General features: G+C 38.8%; 1 protein-coding gene across 9 annotated transcripts in view; it reads left to right on the top strand.

Annotated features, from left to right (window-relative positions):
- Nucleotides 1–21,709, top strand: part of dusp22a (dual specificity phosphatase 22a) — a 164,058-nt gene that overhangs the window by 41,329 nt on the left and 101,020 nt on the right. For 7 of the 9 annotated variants that reach the window (XM_084123521.1, XM_084123523.1, XM_084123522.1 and 4 more), the window contains 2 exons: nucleotides 13,311–13,393; nucleotides 14,223–14,272. The exons of 1 other annotated variant lie outside the window; for it this stretch is intronic. In XM_084123521.1, coding sequence (XP_083979647.1) covers nucleotides 13,311–13,393; nucleotides 14,223–14,272 — 133 coding nt within the window. Of the gene's footprint in view, nucleotides 1–9,295; nucleotides 9,439–13,310; nucleotides 13,394–14,222; nucleotides 14,273–21,709 lie in introns of all 9 variants that reach the window. One more of the 9 variants, XM_084123517.1, reaches the window with a different exon arrangement.

Below are 21,709 nucleotides of genomic sequence, written 5' to 3' on the forward strand. Positions count from 1 at the left end.
TAATATGCTCGCTAAAGCTATAGGCCTGTAGTTATCTAAACTACCTACCTTCCCAGCTTTGTCCTTAATGACTGGAACTAATAGAACAGCCAACATTAAGTCAGACAATACACCATGTATCATAAAAACAGTAAAACAAATGGCGAGCAAGGGAGCTATTCTTATAATGGCATTTTTAAGATGTTCAGCAGAAATCCAATCCAATCCACTAGCTTTGTTATCAGAAAGCTTATGTATGGCTTGGTGTACCTCATGAGACATAATCACCATTTATTCCAACGAAGTATTGCTCTCAATGTGTTCTACTTTATACAAATCAGTGTGAATACAGTTGAATAAGGTACTATAGTACTGTCGCCATAACTCTGCAATTTTGTCTGATCCGGAGATACCTACAACAGTGCATGGTAAAGATGTCTTGCAGTTATTAAGAACTCTCACTTCTTTCCAAAAATCATTAACATTGTTACCTATGAGCTTCTTTGCCATGGAATCAGTCCTCATGGCCTGCTCATTTTTACATATAAAGCGAATGGCATACTTATATCTTGCATTAGTGAGCTTCTTATGCTCAAACACAGGACCTTGTCGAGGTCTACCAGCAATAGACCATGATTTAGTGGCCTCCCGTGCCTCTGTATGATATCCAGCCACATACTCCTTCCAACCAGGCTTGTTGTTATGGTTCTTATTTTTATGTTTATAATAGGGCTTACTGCCTTCATACAGAGCATGAACTATGTCAGCATACATGGAGCATATATATCTCTCCTATGCTTCTCATCCTCACAGTTAATATCCCTACACAGGATTGCATCTAGAGGTAGTTGGATATTACCTAATAACTTTTCTGTATGTACATAGTAGGCAGAAATGTCTTCCTTTTTGAGTGTTGACCAGTCTAATACTTTTGTATTGACACCGTTTCCACATCTAGATAGCACAGGTATGTGTTCAGCATTTATCACCATAGCAAGAGGTATATAATCACACGTTGTTATCCCATACAAAATGCTCATACACCCCATTGAGGCATGTGCATCAGATGTACTGATACAGTGGTCCAGCCATGATGTAGTGTGCCAGGCCTCGCTAATGTAAGTATAACTGTCTGTGGGCAACAATTCTCTGCTTGACAATATGAAATTATTATCTTCACAGAATTGAATTATATGTTTAGAAAATAGTGACTTCTTATCCGAAATATCTGCATTCATATCTCCAATGACATAAACGCAAGAGGTATATTTCATTAACTGATATAGTGTTAATATACCATCCCACTAAAGTACTAAAATCTGCTTTTAACCTTTATAATTTACGAATAACACCATCATAACCACATGATGAATCAAAGTTTGTCACAATTAGCTTTAGCAATTTCACTGTAAAAAGTGTTCAGTTCACTTACTTAAAGGGACATTCCACCTCTGGAAAGATGAATGTGTATTTAAATTGGGTCATTTATGTAGAAGAAATGTGAAATTATTTTTGAATTTGGAGCTTTCTAGACTGAGAAAAGCCAGAAAATGTATTTTTGGCTCATGTGGATGAAAGACAACAACTCCCAGAATGCACTTGCTTCGCTGCTCTACGAGGCCACTCCCAAGCCACGCCTACCGGGTAGAGAGCAGTTGTAAACAATAAAGCTAAGCTAAGTTACTAGTAGTTTCCGTGAGTCTGCCCGGGTTTTTGAGATCGCATCGCACAAAATGTCCGGGATTCGGCTTTTGCGTTCTACAGTCGCCATTCATTGTGTTTACTGTGGCGAGCAGGACGAGACTAGGGCCGCGGGAGAACGACGCGAGGCCGGTGGCGTGATTACTGATGACCGACACCTGTGAGGTCTCGTATCTCTCACGGAGGAGCGGGTATTTTCTTAGCAGTGGTAAAACGCACATCAACCGATCACGCCACCGGCCTCGCGTCTTTCTACCGCGCCCCTCAGCCTCGTCCTGCTCGCCACAGTAAACATGATGAATGGCGACTGTAGAACGCAAAAGCCGGTGGCGTGATTACTGATGAGCGGCGCCTGTGAGACGCGCCGGTCTCGTGGGCTATCTCTCATTGAGGAGCGGGTATTTTCTTAGCAATGGTAAAACGCACATCAACCGATCACTTGTTTAGCGTTCATGTAAACACTACATTCAGATTCACCAATCGGAATGAATTCAGTTAGATTGAAACAAAAGGTGTGCATGTAAACAATGAATGGCGACCGTAGAAAGCAAAGCCGAATCCCGGACATTTTGGACGATCTCGACGGCCGGACATGCAGGTTTCTGCCGGTGAAATCAAACGCACTGGCACTGATCTGTGATAGGTCTGTTAGCGCATTAGGTCCAACCCCCTATGGGCGGGTTTGAAAGGGTGGGAACTAGTGCTTGTAGTCTTAACTGAAATCCCCCCCTCTTACACTTCCTCCTACAATGACGCAAAATGACGATTTTTGCGTCATTGTAGGAGGAAGTGTAAAGAGGTAAATACAGATTTCTCTCGTCTCAGGGGAAAATGAGAAAATGTTGCACGACCATTCAATAGTATGACTGGGTTTCTAACATTGCAAAGCTTAATGCAAATGGGTGGAGTGTTCCTTTAAAAAAATATAGTAAACTATTGTTAAAAAATAAACAATACTTAATTGAAAAAATTAAGTTATGTGACCTTGGCAATTCCACATTACTTTTTTTCGATTAAGCATGAAGTTTATTTACTTAATAATTTTAAGGTAACGGGTTTCCTCAATTTTTTTAAGTTAAGTCAACTGATCACTTTTTATAGTGAAGCAAGCTGAGGTATATAAAGTATTAAAATAAAGAAGGTAATACACATAAAATAAAAATTTAACAACATGATATAAACATAACATAAAACCCAAATGTACATAACTGATAACAAAAATTAAGAAGAATCATAATTATTTCAACAAAATAACATCAAATGTGAATGTAAGATCCAAGAAAGATGAAGAAGATGAGGATATAACATGGAGTTTATTTAAACAACACAGAATAAGATGAATAAGAGTGAGAAAATGTGCAAATTATGACAGTAACATACTGTTTTTCATTAAAACAGTAATATACTGGTAATAACAATGCATTCTCTGCAATATTCGTAAAGTAGCCTGCTGCAATATACTATCGACACCACTCAGTGTTTATGAGTCCACACTTAGAAGCTGTGTCTGAAAGTGCCCTTAAACTAGGGGTGTGCGATATGACGATTTTTGATCGTGGACGATTAAAATGTCTCTACGATCTGCTTTTGAAGAAATATCTAAGAATCGTGCATTATATCTGTTCAGGCGCCTGTCCCAACATACTGAACAACGCGACGTATATTCACATAAAATGTTAACGCAGCAGAACGGGACACTGCAGTTCACAAGTTCATAATTTGCATGTGCTTTAATGCCTTGTCGGTTAAACATTTAATTTGCGTGCTGATGCCTGTTCTAACGTGTCCTTAAAGGGATATTTCACCCGAAAATAAAAATTATCTCATCATTTACGCACTCTAATGTTGTTCCAAACCTGTATTAATTTCCTTCTAATATTTTCTAATATTTTTCTAATGTGGCTATCCAAACAGTAGCTAGTCCCCATTGACTTCCATAGGAGAAAAATATACTATGGTTGCAGGGCCTGAAATTAACACCCGACCACACGCCAAATGCGGGTGAATTCTGCAATTGGCGGGTAACACTGTCAATCTACCTGCCACATTGGCAGGTAGCCAATGAGAATCGACCCTTCGCGGGGAGTTTGATTGACAGGCGATCTGGCCAATCATAATCCGCCGAATTCGCCTTTTTTGTCCGACAAAGCAGTCAGGAGAGTTCAACGTTGGAGGATTTGAAATTGAAAAAACGAGAGTAGGCCTACTGACATCTTTCCGCAGTTAAAACTAAAGTAACCACTGTCTTGTCTGTCAGCGTGTTGTCAGTGTCCTCTCTGCTGCGCGATGTGTTTTTCATTGCGTGAGATCATGGTTTGGCGTGAGCGCGGTGTAGCTTGTCGGACATAGCAACAGTAACTAAAGGGGCCGGGTCCTTGCGAAGGTTTTTTTTTTTTTTTGCAACTGTTGTTCTTTGACATTTAAACGAAGTCAGCCATTTCGTTTGATTTTAGCTAAAAAATGTGGCGGCACATTACTGGAGTAAAGAAAGCATCTTTGAAAGCAGCGCAGTTTGAGTTTTTCGGAACGTGTATGTGATCGGAGAGAAAGATGAGGCCCTTCTCTGACTACGTTTGAATGTGTGAGTTAAGTATTAAACTGTTGGTGAGATGAGATGAGATAATGCAACGCTGACATAGGCTACATTACAATGACAGTTGCACAGATGTTGGGAGTTGGGAACCGGTGAGAAAATGTCCGGTAGCCTACCCGGTAACTTTACCAGTAATAACAATATTAATTTAGTTCTGCTTAACGGTTCCTGAACGCTGCAACTAACAGCTGCCCAGCCATCAACACAGCCGCGTGTGATTTGTTTACATACGAGCTGCTATATCTGTATTCTAAGAGTTATTATTACTTGTATGGATCTCATCTCGTTAATAACTTGACAGCACTTAAATGTGTATTCTTACAAGTTAAAGAACAAATGTTTGGGCAATTCCTTTTTTTCACCTTTTATGAGGCCAAAAAAAACTGTCTGGTAAAAAGTCACTGTGGCAGGTGGATTTTTAAATCCACCCGCCACAGTGGCTGGTGGTCAAAAAAGTTAACTTCAGGCCCTGTATGGTTGTCACTGGGGCACATCAACTGTTTGGTTACCCACCTACTTCCAAATAACTTTTATTTTCAACAGAAGAAAGAAACTTATTCGAGTTTAAAACAACTTGAGAGAGTAAATTATGACAATTTGAATTTTTAGGAGAACTATTCCTTTAATGTTAATAAAACAAAATGCAAAGAGAAAATCACTCAGTGCTATTGACTGATAACTTTAATAGTAGCTTTAATAAGTATCAATGTATAATTTATACAGTGAAGTCTGTTTTGTTTTATTTTCATATTTGTTCATTTAATTACTTTCTTCAATGCTACTGTTAAATACACCTACTGTAGCTGAAAACATAAAGCACTGTTTATTTAATTTGTATATTAAGTTGTGTATGTGTAATGTGTATCTTAATATTTAATAACAAAGAAAATAATTTTTATCTTCGCCCCTGTCTGCCATTTTTTTATTTTTTTATTTTGTTACCTAAGGCTTTGTTTTTAAAATATGGACATTAGTTTGGCTGTAATGCTCAGTCACAAAATAGTAAAACCAACATAAAAAAGAATCGTGAATCGTGATTTTCCTGAAAAAAAACGTGATATGATATTTTTGCCATATCGCCCACCCCTACCTTAAACCCTTATTCACTATTCATATATTTAATTTCACTATTCATATAGTATACATTAATTTACTAGTCCACTCAACAGAGTGAATTATAACAAGTGAGCAAATTCGGACACTGTGTTCGCTGGTGTTATTAGTTATTAGTTATAAACCCCTGCTGTTAACAAGCAGAATTACAACAATAATTGAAGGGATGAGCAATAACATAACTACAACTGACTTCCAGTCACAGCCTTAGATGAAATCAACTGCATCTGAGATCTCAGCACACATAACACATCTTATTCCATCATGTTTGATCATATTCCAGTTATAGCAGTTTTGCAGGCAAAATAATAAATTAATATTATTAGTCAAGTCAAGTCACCTTCATTTATATAGCACTTTTAACAATATAGATTGTTTCAAAGCAGCTTTACAGTGATAATAGGACATTAACGTAATAGAGATTGTTTTGGCTTTACAACAGCTCTAGAATAAAGTTATTGTCCAGCTAGTTAGTTTTGATTGATTCACTTCCGTTGCAAAGATTATTAGTTATTAACTTAGGGGCCGCTTACACAACACTGTTCTAATAGAAAACCCTTAATGTGCTCCAACCTGCTCATCTGCACAACAACAGTGCCTGGTGGCTTGAGAACGCAAACCTTGAAATAAGTTCCAAAGTTCAAGTGTTTTTTTTTTTAAGCGTTATCATCTCCGCGCAAACATCAATCCGTGAAAACGCAGATGGCGTGCACATGTGTACTACGTGTCTAGTCTATAGGTATGCGCATTTGAATAAATATGTGAGCAGGCATGAAGTCTTTCTGTACAAATTGGCCTCACCAAATTACTTGTCCGGCCTTAAAAATTCATAATACAGAATTTATTGTCGCTTCTGCGTATCCATGTGAACTGGAATCATTTTGACAACGTTTTATTTGTACAGAGGTAAAGGGAAGGAGGCCTTTTATTGCTATATTATTAGGTGTATGTGCATGTCTGTTATGTACTGCTCCGAGACACAAAGGTTGCTGATCCAAACGCAGCTTTTACTGAGTAATCCAGAATCGTAATACAAATACAGGTGGATGTAATCATGGCTGATTACTCTGGGCAAAGGATTATGGGGAATGGAGTCCGTGATAGTGTGGTGAAGGTCCGGGGTGGAGTGCCCTCTGGTGGCCACTCCAGCTGGTGATCGTGACATAGCCCCTCCTCAAAGGAGCCAGGAGGAAGGTGGAGTAGAGGGATGGAGGGCCAGGTCCGTGGAGAGGAAGAGGACCTGGAGACTGCGGCAGGACAGGTGGCCAGGGCGGCGCAGGCAGCCAGGGAGGCGCCGACAATTCAGGGGGCCAGGGAGTCAGGGAGGCGTCGACAGTTCAGGGGGCCAGGGAGGTGCCGACTCTGGAACGGGCTCATGGGCTGGAGCGGCCACAGGGTGGACGACAGTGGGCACTGGGCAGAGCTCTGGGCTAAACTCTGGGGTTGGAGCCTTCACTGGACTCTGGTCAGGGGCTGGAGCCGATGTGCGTGCATTCCACACCAGAGTATGTGAACGGTGCGGAGTGGGAGAGGAACGGAGTTGCGTGATTTTGCCAGGAGCGAGGAGCGGATTTTTTTTATGTCGGAGCGTTGTGATTTTCTCTCGCTCCGAAAACGCTCCACTATGGCTCAATTACGAATCACGAGTCAGGACCAAACCACTGTGAGGCAACGGAGGGGGACTCAAAATGTTTCTAATCATATTTTGCATTTGTTTGCATTTGTATTGTTTTACTAGTACTTTCACAAACATTTATATAAAGTATATATCATGTAATTAATTTTACACATGCTTTTAATGATATTTTTACCGACCCCCTCGTGATTTCCGCCTGTGCAACTCCATTATATGATGGACGATTTTATAAAAGTTGGCTTAAAGAGATCTATATTTTTTCGTTTGGCAATTTGTTTAACTTCATATTTTAGTTTGTGATTTATTTATTTATTTTATTTAATGTATGTTTTTCGTTTTATAATTTATTTAATATAATGTTTTAATATATATATATATATATATATATATATATATATATATATATATATATATATATATATACACTTATTATTTATTTTGCTTTGTTTAAAAGTGAGCTAAAGGATAGCCTAATTTATTGGTTTGGGGCTGTTCAAAATTCCAATAAAGTATGTGGATGTTCTTCTCTTAGTACTGCGTATTCGTTTTACAGTACATGCATCTTCTGATCAGAGGTTGGTGTTATTTAAAAAAAATATATATTTTTTTTTTACTGTGGAGCGAAAACGGAGCCGGACGTCACATATTAAGGACGGAGTGGGGAGCGAGCGAGGAGCGGAAAATTGTACACCCAGAGCGGAGCTTGAGCGGAGTAATTATGAAATGCTTTGAGCGTGGAGCGCAAATTCTTTCCGCTCCGCTCACATACTCTGTTCCACACACACAAGACAGCCGTAGCCCATATGGTCAACACTGCAACCTCCGAGGGCTCAGGCATGTGGGCGGCCATCTTGGCAGAGGGCTCAGGCGTGTGGGTGGTCATCTTGGCAGAGGGTTCTGGCGTGGCGGCCATCTTGGCAGAGGGCTCTGGTGGGGTGGCCATCTTGTCCGAAGATACAGTCGTAGCGGTGGCCATCTTGTCCGAAGACACAGGCGTAGAGACGGCCATCTTGTCCGAAGACACGGGCATAGTGGCGGCCATCTTGTCTGAGGAATGGTGGCCCTGACGGGATGAGACTCTGGAAGGGCGGCCATGACAGGACGAGACTCTGGAAGGGCGGCCAACTTGTCCGAAGACGCAGGCGTGGCAGCCATCTTTTCCGAAGACACAGGCGTAGTGTGAATAACTCCTGACATTACAGTTGGAGTATGGAAACATTTGGCTTTAGTGGGTACTTTGGGATTGCAGGGCTCCTTGTTGGCAAAACTCATAGTAAAAGATGAACTGGCCAGCAACAGTGCATAATCCAAAAACTCAACCAGTGATCCGCGAGGACCATCCCTGATGATACCTATACCTTGGATTGGTATAGATCATTGAGTTCATAACATTAAAAGTCAATAAGGGCAAAATCAGGAAAGTCGTGAGATGCGCAAGGTCTAGGAAATCTCGGGTGTGGTACTCGAGTGATTTGTTACCTTGCTGTAAACGGACAAGTTGAACTGCTGGATCCACGGGTCTCACACGGCTGCTGAATCTGTGCATGGCAAAGTCTTCTTTTGCAAACTGCTCCGAGACTTGAAAGGCTTGTGATCCAAATGCAGTTTTTATTGAGTAATCCAGAATCGTAATCCAAATACAGGCAAAGGGTCAAGCACAGGAAGGCAGTCCAAACAAACAAACAAACAAACAAAAAGGCAGGGAACACAGGCAAAAGGGGAATCCAAGAAACAGGCTAAAATCCAAGAACCAAGAGACATGAAACGAGGGAGAATGCTCAGAGATGCAGAGTAACACTAGGCAAGACTTCGCAGTGAATGACTGAGATAACCAGGCTATTATAGGGTGAGGTAATGAGTCACACAGGTGGATGTAATCATGGCTGATTAGTCTGGGCAAAGGATTGTGGGGAATGGAGTCTGTGATAGTGTGGTGATGGTCCGGGATGGAGTGCCCTCTGATGGCCACTCCAGCTGGTGATTGTGACAATTTCCAGGCTGGTGGGATGGATCCTGCTTTCCTCAGGTGCATACAGGTGGGAAGGAGCATCAGCTTTACAGTTCAGTTGACCCTGGAAGATAGGTGATTCGTGATATTGAACAGGGTAAAGAGCCCACCTGGCCTGTCATTGGTTTAGGCGTTTGGTATCATGCAGATATTCCAAGTTGCAGTGGTTAGTGAGAACCAGGAACAGATGACAAGTTCTTTCCAGCCAGTGCCGTTAATCTTTGAGAGCTATTTGGCTAATAACTCTTGGTTGCCGATGTCATAGGAATACGCCAGGATTTGACTGCTTCAACCTTCCCCGCGTCCATCTTGATACCGTCAGCACTGATGATGTTGCCGAGAAACTGGGTGGAGCTCTGTTGGAATTCACACTGGACAGTGGACACACTTAATCTCAAGTCGCCATTGGTTAGTAATTTTTTTATTTCAGTAATAATTTTACTCACCAGGCTTTTTATATGGAATGCAAGAACAATGCAAATGAAAAAAAAATAATATATATATAAAATATGAATATAAAAATATACATTTCAAACACTATTAAAGTCAAGTAAACAGTCTGCAATAAAACAAGATCCAATAATCAAACTACAAGGAATAGCACAAATAAACAATTGAACAAAGATGCGAATTAAATAATAAACAGTGTTTCTCAGGTTTTACAGGTAGATCTAAGAGTACAGATTAGGTAGATTAGGTACAGAAATTGAATAAAGTAGCCTAATCAAATGTAAAATAACTGCATAGTTTTCACGATATAAATTGTATATAGATGAATCCTTATTAAAGTTACAAAAGTTATTCAGTCAAGAGCATTGGGTGATTTTTGCAGTCTGTTGCTTGATTAACATTAAAATAGACATCAACAGGAATATTAGGCTGCCACTTTAAGATATATTGCACAGATCCAGTAAACTGATACTGTACACATGCATTTTCTTTCTCAACTGTTTACATTCACTTAAGGGGAGACACCCCAGGTGAATAGAAAAAACAAACAAAAAACTAATAGATATCAACATGAAACTTCCCCAGTTGATTACTGACAAATATCTTTTGTATTACAAGTTTTTAGAATATTTATGTTTAAATATGCAAATTAGGTAGTACCTCATTAAATATGTGCTAATTTGCATATATTTCCAGAAGAGAAATCTGAACATTGGATAAAGCCAGATTCAAAATTCTTGTTTCATTTTGTTGACATATTAGAGTCAAAGGTTTTTACAGAGGGGATTTTGGATATCTCTTTTTTATCACTCCATTAATCAGAAAAAACTGTCAACAGCCATTAAAAAATCATTAAATAAATCAGAATATAAATAAATCAGAATATGAAGAGTTCAGATGCAAAAGCCTCTAAATGGCATCTGAAATTTTCTTCTAGAATGATCATTTTTATCAAGCTCGTTTATTTAAGTTCAGTAATTTCACTTAAATGACAATTAATAGGTAATTTGCATTGCCATTTAAGTGAATTTACTGAACTTAAATATACAAGCTTGATAAAAATGATCATTCTAGAAGAAAATTTCAGATGGCATTTAGAGGCTTTTGCATCTGAACTCTTCATATATAAATCCATTAAATAAATCATAAATCTGAATCTGAATGATATATGAACAAACCCCTCTGTAAAAACCTTAAAGGGATAGTTCACTTTGAGATAAAATTTTGGTATGTTTTAGCTTACCTCAAGGGCATCCAAGATGTAGGTGTTTGTTCAATGAACTGCCGTCGCCAAGGCGACATCTAGTGTATATATCTATGCACCAGTCTGCGTACACGTCACACACTAGGAAGCGCCCGCGCCCTCAGATCACTTGGACGTCGCTGTGTACAAAAGGTAAAAACAATATAAATACTGTTCGTTTTCTCACACAAACCGCTCGTTTCGTGTCTTAGGCCATCAATGTGTACTTACGATGGGGAATTGTTTAATTTGGACGACGGGGAATTGTTTTAATTTGGACTCTGTGCATGCTCTTTGAGACAGTAGCCATAGACCTGCATTATATTACTGACAGACAAGAACGGTTTGACCTAAAAATATCAAAATTGAAACTACTGCGGAAAAAAAGACACCTACATCTTGGATTCCCTTGAGGTAAGCTAAAACATACCAAAATTTAATTTCAAAGTGAACTATCCCTTTAATAATATAGATAGGAATACAACTGGAAAGTTTGGTGTATGTAAGTGCTGCTGAAGTGGAGATTTCTGGCTCAGAGTATGAGAAAAAAAACATTTTGAGAAAACGGCCTATAAAATTAACATCAACCAATGAGATTTCGCTTTTAGAGTTAAATGCCCCATTGTACTTTCACGATTGGTTGCTGATAAAAAAAAGAGGAAATTACCATATTTGTATCCTACAACATTGTACAGGAGAGAGAGAGAGCTTTCCAATGGTATATGTGATGACAGGGTGCAGACAGCGATCGCGGAGCAGCATGTGGATTTAGAACGACAACTTTTGTTGAATTTAGGAGAAATCTACAGACGCAAATAGACAAAGTGTAGTAAAACAAAGACCTAAATGTGTATTTTTGACTTTTTTTTCACCACAAGTCTGAAAGAAGACATGCTATTGAAGACAAATAGCCCAAAATCTCAAAATTGACCAGTTAAAAAAAAAACTATGTTTTTGCCTGCCGTGTCTCCCCTTAAGACATAACCGACTATGTTTACTACGATGCTCGACAAGTGTGAAATTGTCCATTCAAGCGCAAGAAGACCTGAAAGAGATCTTAATTCAGTATTAATGTGCTGTCAGACACGGCTTTCTGGGCTCGTGCTTCAGATGTGCAGTTTGCGCACACAAAACTCCCGAGTGAACTATCCTTCACGTCTTCTTGCACTTGAAACTGGCGAGGCTTAAAAGCATGTGTAAATGATAAACATTCATGGCGATGCAGCACTTCGCTGATAGGGACAGTGACAGTTCAGTCAACAAGCCCTGCATGTGCTCTCTCTTTCTTTCAAGGTGAGATCGCGTGTGTGAGAGAAAGCGACAGAGGGTGCTCTCAGCCAATCGACGGTGCGTAAAGCTCAGTAGGCAATGAAATTATATTGGAGCTAAACTTACTTTTTGTAACCGTCACCAGCTGGAGTGCCCTTGAGAGCCACCAGAGGGTACTCCACACCAGACTATTATCACTCCCTCACAAACTACATTTCTCATAACTCACTGCCCGGACTCATCATCACTGATTGCATTCACCTGTGTCTCATTATCCTGTTAGTCTCAGCCTATTTATACCATGTTCACTCATTCACTCACTGTGAAGTTTTGTATGTTGTTGCACTGCTTTTCTGAGCGTTTTCCCTGGTTTCATGTCTCTTGGTTTTTGGATTTCTTGCCTGTTTCGTGGATTGCTCTTTTGCCTCTGACCCCTGCCTGTTTTGTTTGTTTGTTTGTTTGTTTGTTTATTTGTTTGTTTGGACGGCCTACCTGTGTTTTGACCTATTGCCTGTATATTGGATTATGTGTCTGGATTGCCCATTAATTAAAGCTGCATTTGGATCTCAACCTTCGTGTCTCAGAGCAGTTCGTAACACTTTTTTAGTAACTCAATTACAGGTGACTGTAATCGTACAATTTACTAGCAATTGGATAATTAAAGAATTTTTTTAGCCGCCTCTTGTGAAATTTGGTCACATATGCGAATGATTTACTCGCATTGTAGAAGGTTGTAACCACTCCAGATCAGGTTGTAGGCACTGCGCAGGTCAAGTTTGCTGAAAAACCGTTACTCCATGCAACAGTTCTAGTGCAGCAAGGATGAGGGGAAGGGTACCGGAACTTGACTGTAATTTTGTTGAGAGATCTGTAGTCAATGCAAGGCCGAAGCTTCCATCCTTTTTGACCTCAAAGAAGAAGCTGAAAGCAGCAGGGGATGTTGATGTACAGATATAGTCTGGTTTCAGAGCCTCAGCCATGTAATCCTCCATGGCTTGCTTATTCAGGTATGGAAAGTGGATAAATCTTTTCTCCGGGCACTGGTTCACCAGGAATCAGGACAATGACACAGTCCATGGTCTATGAGGTGGTAATTGAGACACTCGTCTCGGGCAGAAGAAGACATCCTGAAAGTGGGCATAATATGCTGGAATATCCACATATATTCCGCTTCATTTATATATCGCTTTTAACGATATAGATTGTTTCAAGACCTGCTGATTGCATTCAGACCTGGTGAGCACTGCAATGTTTAGAAGCACTTAAGTTGAAAACCGCACAGTGGGTGCATGCTAAACACAATTTTGTCATTAAACAGACTCGGAAAACAGAGACAGTCTGTCCCGCAATGGCATCACCCATATCCTCTCCGTGTGCAACAATGCCAAGCCTGCGTTAGAGGTAAGAACAGCGTTCCACAGAGACTACAAGGAGAGAACTTTTCCATTAATGTTTTGGCACTGTAATGTAAATTTTACTTCTGTGAAATTGTACTTAATGTTACATGGAGCTAAGCTCAGAGCAGTTTGAGGCATGTTTTGTATGCTTTAAACATGTTCATAAAAAATTATGTGAATGTATAATAACTTTAATCTGACAGGATTTAGTGGTTTATTTCTAGGAATATTAAAGCTAAATGAGGCTGCTTGTTGCATTGTTCAGTATGTGTGTTATGAGCAGCAGGGGGCAGCAATGATAAACTGTACAGCTGTTGTTCATTTAACTTTCCATTATGAGTTCCCCCTGAACATTTTATCATACACACAACATATGGGTTCTTTCTGGAAACATTACATGATATTAACAGTCATTTAAATTTCATCAAATTTGAAGGGATAGTTCACCCAAAATGAAAATTAGCCCATGATTTACTCACCCTGAAGCCATCCTAGGTGTATAGACGAATACAATCGGAGTTTTATTAAAAAATGTCCTGGCTCTTCCAAGCTTTATATTGGGAGTCAATGGGTATATTTTTTTGGAAGTCCATCAAAGCGCATCCATCCATGATAAAATTGATCCACACGGCTCTGGTGGGTTCATAAAGGCCTTTTGAAGTGAAGCGATGCATTTGTGTAAGAAAAATATCCATAATTAAAACTTTATCAACTAACATAACTAGCTTCCGGCAGACGGTCAGACGCAAGTATGCAAAACGCATCGCTTTACTTCAGAACACCTTTATTAACCCTATATTCAACTATCTATTTGTTTTTGCTCTCTCCATTAGGACATGACCTATCTGTGCATTAATGCAGCTGATGCCTCCAGCCAAAATTTGTGAGTCACATTTATTGCAGAACACACAAGCCTTTCCCAAACACACACACACACACACGCACGCACGCACGCACGCACACACACACACACACACGCACACACACACACACACACACTATCAGAAATATATGTGTATAAATATTCTAAATTATATTTAGAATTGCTCTCTGTTGAATTTGTCAGAGTAATTTGAAAACTACAGCAGTTCCTCAGTCACATGACTCTCTTATGATGACAGAATATTGCAGAATTATAATGTCATTCATCTCTTTGTGTGTGTGTGTGTGTGTGTGTGTGTGTGTGTGTGTGTGTGTGTGTGAGAGAGAGAGGGAGAGAGAGAGAGAGAGAGAGAGTGTGTGTGTGTGCGTGTGTGAGAGAGAGAGAGTGTGTTTGTGTGTGAGTGTGAGAGAGAGATTTCCTGCACCGGAACATGCCTACTGCTCTACTATATAAAAGGCAAAAATCAGTGTGTATGTTCGAATTTACAGTATTCATAAAACAGAGGGTAAAATGTACCTGAATGACCTACTACTTTTGCCAAGATTCTGAAGTGTGCATCCGATGGACACTTTATTATCCCATGATGCCAAAGGAGAGAAGTTGAAATTGGCTGCGAAGCAAAACAATTGACAATGTCACATGACATGGCAGATGCAATGCGTCTGAAATTCGCTCACACTACACACATTCATACTATATAAAACAGAATTTTGTAACGGTCAAGAAGTGAGTTCTTATTCAAATGAAGGCAGCTATTGAGTAAGATTGTTTTAGTCATATACATGACTTAGTCACAAACATTAATTGGTGTTCACATTTTTGGGCTGGACACTCCAATCAGATTTCGGCTACTCTCAGCTTCTGAAATTGCAGTGCTATAAAAATAAAACAACTAAAATAATATAAATAAATAAAATAACTTTTTGGTTATTTGGTTTGTAATTTGATTAAGAGCTTTAAGACTCTTAAAATGTGGTCACATTAGCAAAATTTCAATAATTTGAAAAAAGTTTTAAAGTGTAAACTTTAAATTTAAAGTGTAATGCATTTAAAATTAAACACATTGGAATTTCTGTAAACCAATCAGAATCAAGCATTCTGCAGAGCCATAGTTTGAACATAATGAATGAATAATAAAACTAACAGAAAGTATGGAACATATCTACGACAGACCAGAGGTTCGTGCAGTAGCTTTGGAAAAAGTGAAGTTAGGTAATACTACAGTAAGAGTGGCTGTATGAGTCACGGTTTTCACAAAGTTCTCTTTTTTATTCAATGAAAGAGCCCCTTGATTCTCTTGAAAATGTCAGTAGTTTGTAGTTCAGCTGTCTAAATAAAGCCATTCAGGGATTTAATTTTTGGAAGTGGGGGAATCTTAAACACCCCCAAAAATATAATTACTTACTACCAGTGCATGTTCAGTGGTCTTATGGTATAAACCTTGCTATTGCAGCCTGGGTTTAAACTCATCTGCACGTACAACTGCAAACAAGAGAGAAGCATTATGGAGTCAATATAATGCCGCATAGTTTTGCAAAATAATAAAGTATCGCAAAAGAAAATAAAGTTTTGCAAAACAAAAATAAAGTTTTGAGGAAAGAAAAAATGTTTTGTTCACAAAAAAAAAAGAATGGCAATAGGGAAAAAAGTATATATATATATTCTCACACCTACTAAGTTATTTGCAACGCTGCTTTTATTCTGCGTTTCAGTCAAGCGTGTGCTCGCAATACCGTTTTCCCTTTGCGCTGCACTTTTCTCTGCGTTTCTCTTCTTGGCGCTGTTTTGACGTGGGGGTGGAGTCAAGAAACCCCGCGAAGTCACGTCATCAGCAGGATACGCTAATCTTTTTTCATTCATTCAAAAGCCGAATCCCGGACATTTTGGGCAGAGAAAAATAGGACGTATCGTAAGGTCACCCTAGTTACTACTAATCGCATTAAATTAAACAACAACAACAACAACAACAACAACAACAAAACAATGCACATTTTAATGTTTATGAAATAAAGGGAAACAGTCAACTGTACATACCTGGAATCCATCACCTGCATGCCTCTGCTCTGCCATGGTAACATGAATTGTTTTGCGATCTGCTGCGTAGCCATAGACTGTAAAGTAAGTGCGTAGCGTATCCTGCTGATGACGTGACTTCGCGGGGTTTCTTGACTCCACCCCCACGTCAAAACAGCGCCAAGAAGAGAAACGCAGAGAAAAGTGCAGCGCAAAGGGAAAACGGTATTGCGAGCACACGCTTGACTGAAACGCAGAATAAAAGCAGCGTTGCAAATAACTTAGTAGGTGTGAGTATGAAAAATATGTTGCAGAGATAAAATAGGATTGCAGCTGTCATTGATTTTTGCAATTAATTATATCTTTCTTTTTGCAGTACTTTATTTTATTTTGCAAATCTTTTTTATATATATATATATATACTTTTTTCCCCATTGCCATTCTTTTTTTTTGTGAGCAAAACATTTTTTCTTTCCTCAAAACTTTATTTTTGTTTTGCAAAACTTTATTTTCTTTTGCGATACTTTATTATTTTGCAAAACTATGCGGCATTATATTGACTCCATAAAGCATAATGCTTAATTTAACAAACATAAAATGTTTTTTTGAGCGTGTACAGTTGCTTAAGTTAGACAGAATACACACACACACACACACACACACACACACACACACACACACACACACACACACACACACACACACACACACACACACACTAACACTAACCCGACCCCTAAACCTACCCATCTCTCTCACACACACACACTAACCCGACCCCTAAACCTACCCATCTCTCTCACACACACACACACACACACACACACACACACACGCACACACACACGCACACACACACGCACGCACACACGCACGCACACACACACAACACACACACACACACACAACACACACACACACACACACACACACACACACACACACACACACACACACACACACACACACACACACACAACACACACACACACACAACACACACACACACACAACACACACACACACACACACTAACCCGACCCCTAAACCTACCCATCACACACATACACACAAGTCAAGCGTTTTTTGTCTATAAAACGCCGATAGCAGGCCAGGTGAAACCCGTAGTTGTTGGGACATCAGAGACCGGTTTGTCCAGGAGGGCAACATGTTTATTAGCAATAGCTAACGTTAGCTCCGTAGTGTCCGACGTTTTGAGCCATTCCTACGCACATTGCTTGATTTTTTCCCATCGGACTTCAGTAAAGGGCTGCGGACCTTTCCCACCATCTTTTCCGACATGAAGAATACACTTTACGGGTGTTAATCGAGCTTGATCGCCGCTATCAGATGAAGATGCGCTGCTCCTCCTCCATGTTTACATGTGCGTAGTGATATTGGCTTGATTTCGGCTCTGACCTACTTACATTTTCGATGCTGATTGGTTGAAAATCTAGCTCAACAGTTTTATATGTCTCAATACGCAGTCAATATAGTGCGCCAATAAATTACACTTTTCTCATTAACTGCAGGATAATGCGTGGAGAACTTTTTGCTTGGATACCTTTTATTAACGTTGAACATATTGAGCAAAAGAAAAAGTAGTGCCCAACGATACAACTGAACGATAGCCTACAGCTCACGTACAGCGGCCTAATATATGTACATTGAATGTAGGAACCATTACGGACTGGATTCGAACCCGGGTCGCTGCCACACAAGCACATTCGCTTACTATAGTTGCACCAGAGCCATAGAGAGAAAGAGTTGCGACACTCTTTGATGTCGGCGCTATGGCTGCCACGTGGTTCATGTAAGCCCCAATAGTTCCAAAACATACGCTGGCTGTTTTGTTCTTCTATGGGACAGACAGCAGTGATTGCATTATTGAACGGTAAATATAAAATAAAACACACACCCAAGTACTTTTTCAGCTGTTATTGCATTATTGCATTTTGTTAATGTCAGTTTTGCATTTGGAGATAAGTTTTAGGCTATATTTTTGGAGGGAAAAGCTTAGTGTTCATGTTCGCATGGGTAGTAGCACTGGCTTTAGCGGCTCTAACTTAACTTTTCCATATCATTCTTCTGATGATGGACGTCTCATGATATTTATTTTAGCACAACTGGGCTGTATTAGGCTATTGATTCCCGTGATTTTGCTTATAAATTTTGATTCAGCCATTAGCCTACCTTCGTGATCACGCAAAGAGGTCTGCCGTGGCGGTCCGTTCAGAATTCGCTTAGAAGCTAGCTCACTTCTTCTGATGAAAGTGGCCACCCCCAGGACCACAACGTGAAACATGATCATGTTAAGACTAAGAATATTATTTTAAGATTAAGCCATACACATTATCAAAACTATAACAGATTAAAAACGAATATAAGCATGGCTGATACAAATTAAGGATTTCAAATAAAATATTTTTTATTAAACAATGGCAGACAACAAAAATGTGTGAGTGTGTGTGTGAACAAGAAAAACAAAAAACAGGGGCAGGTGATCCATGAAATAGACAGGACTGGTGATGGCCATAACAATCCTAGAGGTCCAGCAATTGTTCTCACAAGCCGCTTCACTCAAGACAATAAAACATAATGAAAAGTTAGTATATCCCAAAAAATTAATTAAATAAAAGTTGCTATAAAGGTGGCAGCGATTAATTACCGAACTCTTACTGTCACAGCTGACGAAGTTGTGCTAGCTAACTAGCTAGCAGGCAGTGCTTGAAAATTGGTTGAAACAACCAACATAAAATATAAATAATTACGCTGTGCATGTACAAATGAAGACCTGTATAAGCATCGCAAAGGGCCTCTGATACAAAATAGACAGTTGACAATTCAAAAGAAGTCGATATCGACTTAACTCTGGAACAACTCGACGCGCAGCAATGTAAGTGAATGGGGTCCAACGCCCAAATGACAGTGTTTGGAACTAATCCGATCTTCAAATGCCGGAAGTAGGCGGTTAAAAGCGCCGCCATTTTTTACAACGGAGGTCTATGGGAGTGTCGCAACTCTTTCTCTCTATGGCTCTGAGTTGCACCACACAGACATACACAACACAAAACTGGGGTCACTTTGTGTTCTTTTCTATATTGTTACAAGTACTATAAGCAAACCGAATTTTCCATCAATGACCGCACAAATTAAATGAATTTAAAGACTGCGAATCGCCGAGAAAAGTCTCAATATAGGCGAAGTAAGCGGTGCGTGAAAATAAACGTGAAACTGTATCACATGAAAGTGTGTTAAACTTGAAGCTGTTGAAGAAATAAAGCCAGCAGAAACAACATTAAATATCATCTGCATAATGTTTTGCTCCCCTTTTACCTGACATAATCTCTCATTAATGCTGCAGGAAGCAATTGCATAAACCGGCATAACATTATAAATTTATTCTTGTGCATGTGCACGCACTAAAACACAGACAGTTCCGTTCCGTTTGTTTGGTGGAAGAACGTGAACGTGCAGAACTGCTTGTGTTTCAGTGCGTGCGGATGGAAGTAAAACCATCAGTAACATTTCTCTGCCGATTGTCTCTGCGCACTTCAACTCTCAATGTAGGCTACTGCACAACTGCTTCTTATGTAAAACTCAATTAAATGATTTGGCGGTGTGACGCCCATACACAAAAGGAATATATTGAAATATATTTTAAAGTGTCAAAAATATATGTGGCATATATTCCAAATACATTGAAATATATTTGCATTGTTGTTCACTTATATTTATCATTTTGAAATATATTCTGAAATATAACAAAAATATATGATGTTAAGTGTGAAATATATTTACATTTATAACATGTAATGTAAAATATATGACAAAATATATGGTCATAAAATGTTTAGCTTGCTAAAGAAGGGTCGAAAATGTATTTTGATCATAGTAATTCCTCTAACTTTTCCCCTATATACAACAGTAGGCTACCATATTTCACTACTGTATTATGACACACAGCTATAATAAATACTGTACTTACATTTAAATGACTGCAATGTAAAATGACAGATAGTTGCTTTCCTAGGACTATTAGGCCATATTAGGTGGCACGTACCTAACACTAAGTGCAATTATTAGATTTATTGTTGTGTTTTATTGACATCTTTCCTGAAGTCATTTAAATATTGAAAATATGCACAATATGTATGATGCAAGTATAACAGTGACACTCCAACAGTGAAGTACACTTAAACAATAGATAGAACTCAGTGTCTAACACTGCATACACACACTATTAAATAACTGTATTCAATTCTGTAAAAATAGGGGAAAAAACTCTGCATTCTGTGTGTTATTTCCTACATAAAATTGTCATTTTAGGCCAATAAAGTCAGCAAAGGGGCAGCTGTGGCCTACTGGTTAGGGCTTCGGGCTTGTAACCGAAGGGTTGCCAGTTCGATCCCCGACCAATAGGAAAAATGTGGGCGGGGGAAGTGGTAGAGCACTGCTCTCCCATGCCCCCACATCCACGGCTGAAGTGGTCTATCTAAAAAAAAATAAACTGAAAATGTGTTGTTTGTTTGTGAAAATGTTAACTTTTTAAATTTAAAAATATATTTCAAATGAAACAATTTGCAAAAGTTAAAATATATTAAATATATTGAACTAAAATATATTTATTGGGCCAATATCAAATATTTGCATATATTCCAAAAATATATTTTGAAAATATATTTCAAATATATTTCTTTTGTGTATGGGCGGTCTTGCATTATGCTGCGGATTTAAATGTGACTTATTAATTGAAATAATTTGAATGCATTTTACGTCGTTTCTTTTCATGCCGTTACCGTTTCTGAATTGATTTGACATTTTAACTTTTTGTGTAATTTTTGAGGACTGGTCAGGATAATTTTAATAATTAGTTTAATAATTCATAATATTTTGACAGCCCAAAGAGCTGCAGTCCACATTTCAAAGTGCAACAGACCAAAAGTACCATTAATTGGAAAAGTGTATTACAGTAGGTACATTGGAGTGTATTAAGAATACACTAAAGTAATAAAACTTCTGATCAGGTACGTGAATTTCTTTGACTATATGTTTTCTTTATTTGTCATAATTACATAGGCTATATTTACTTCTGTAACTACTTTCTATATGTATGTAAAGCTACTTTGTAACCATGCAAAATTGTGAAAAGTGCTATATTATTTATATTTGAATTGAATTAAGCAATAGCCTACCTGATATTCAAAGTGTGGTTAAATTATTGAAAAGGTAAAGGTCATAATTATAAAACTTACTTCATGATTATTTTTTTGCAACTCAAAATACATTTCCTGTAAACTTGTATCTAGGCCTATACTATGTTTATATAACAGGTCAACAGAGGATTCAACAAAAAGAAAGTGTACTACTGAAGTAGTACTTAAATATTTAACAAATTAAATAATTTTATTTGCAAATTGCTCA

The sequence above is a fragment of the Abramis brama genome, assembly GCF_963993115.1.
Source record: "Abramis brama genome assembly, chromosome: 9".
NCBI lineage: Eukaryota > Metazoa > Chordata > Actinopteri > Cypriniformes > Leuciscidae > Abramis > Abramis brama.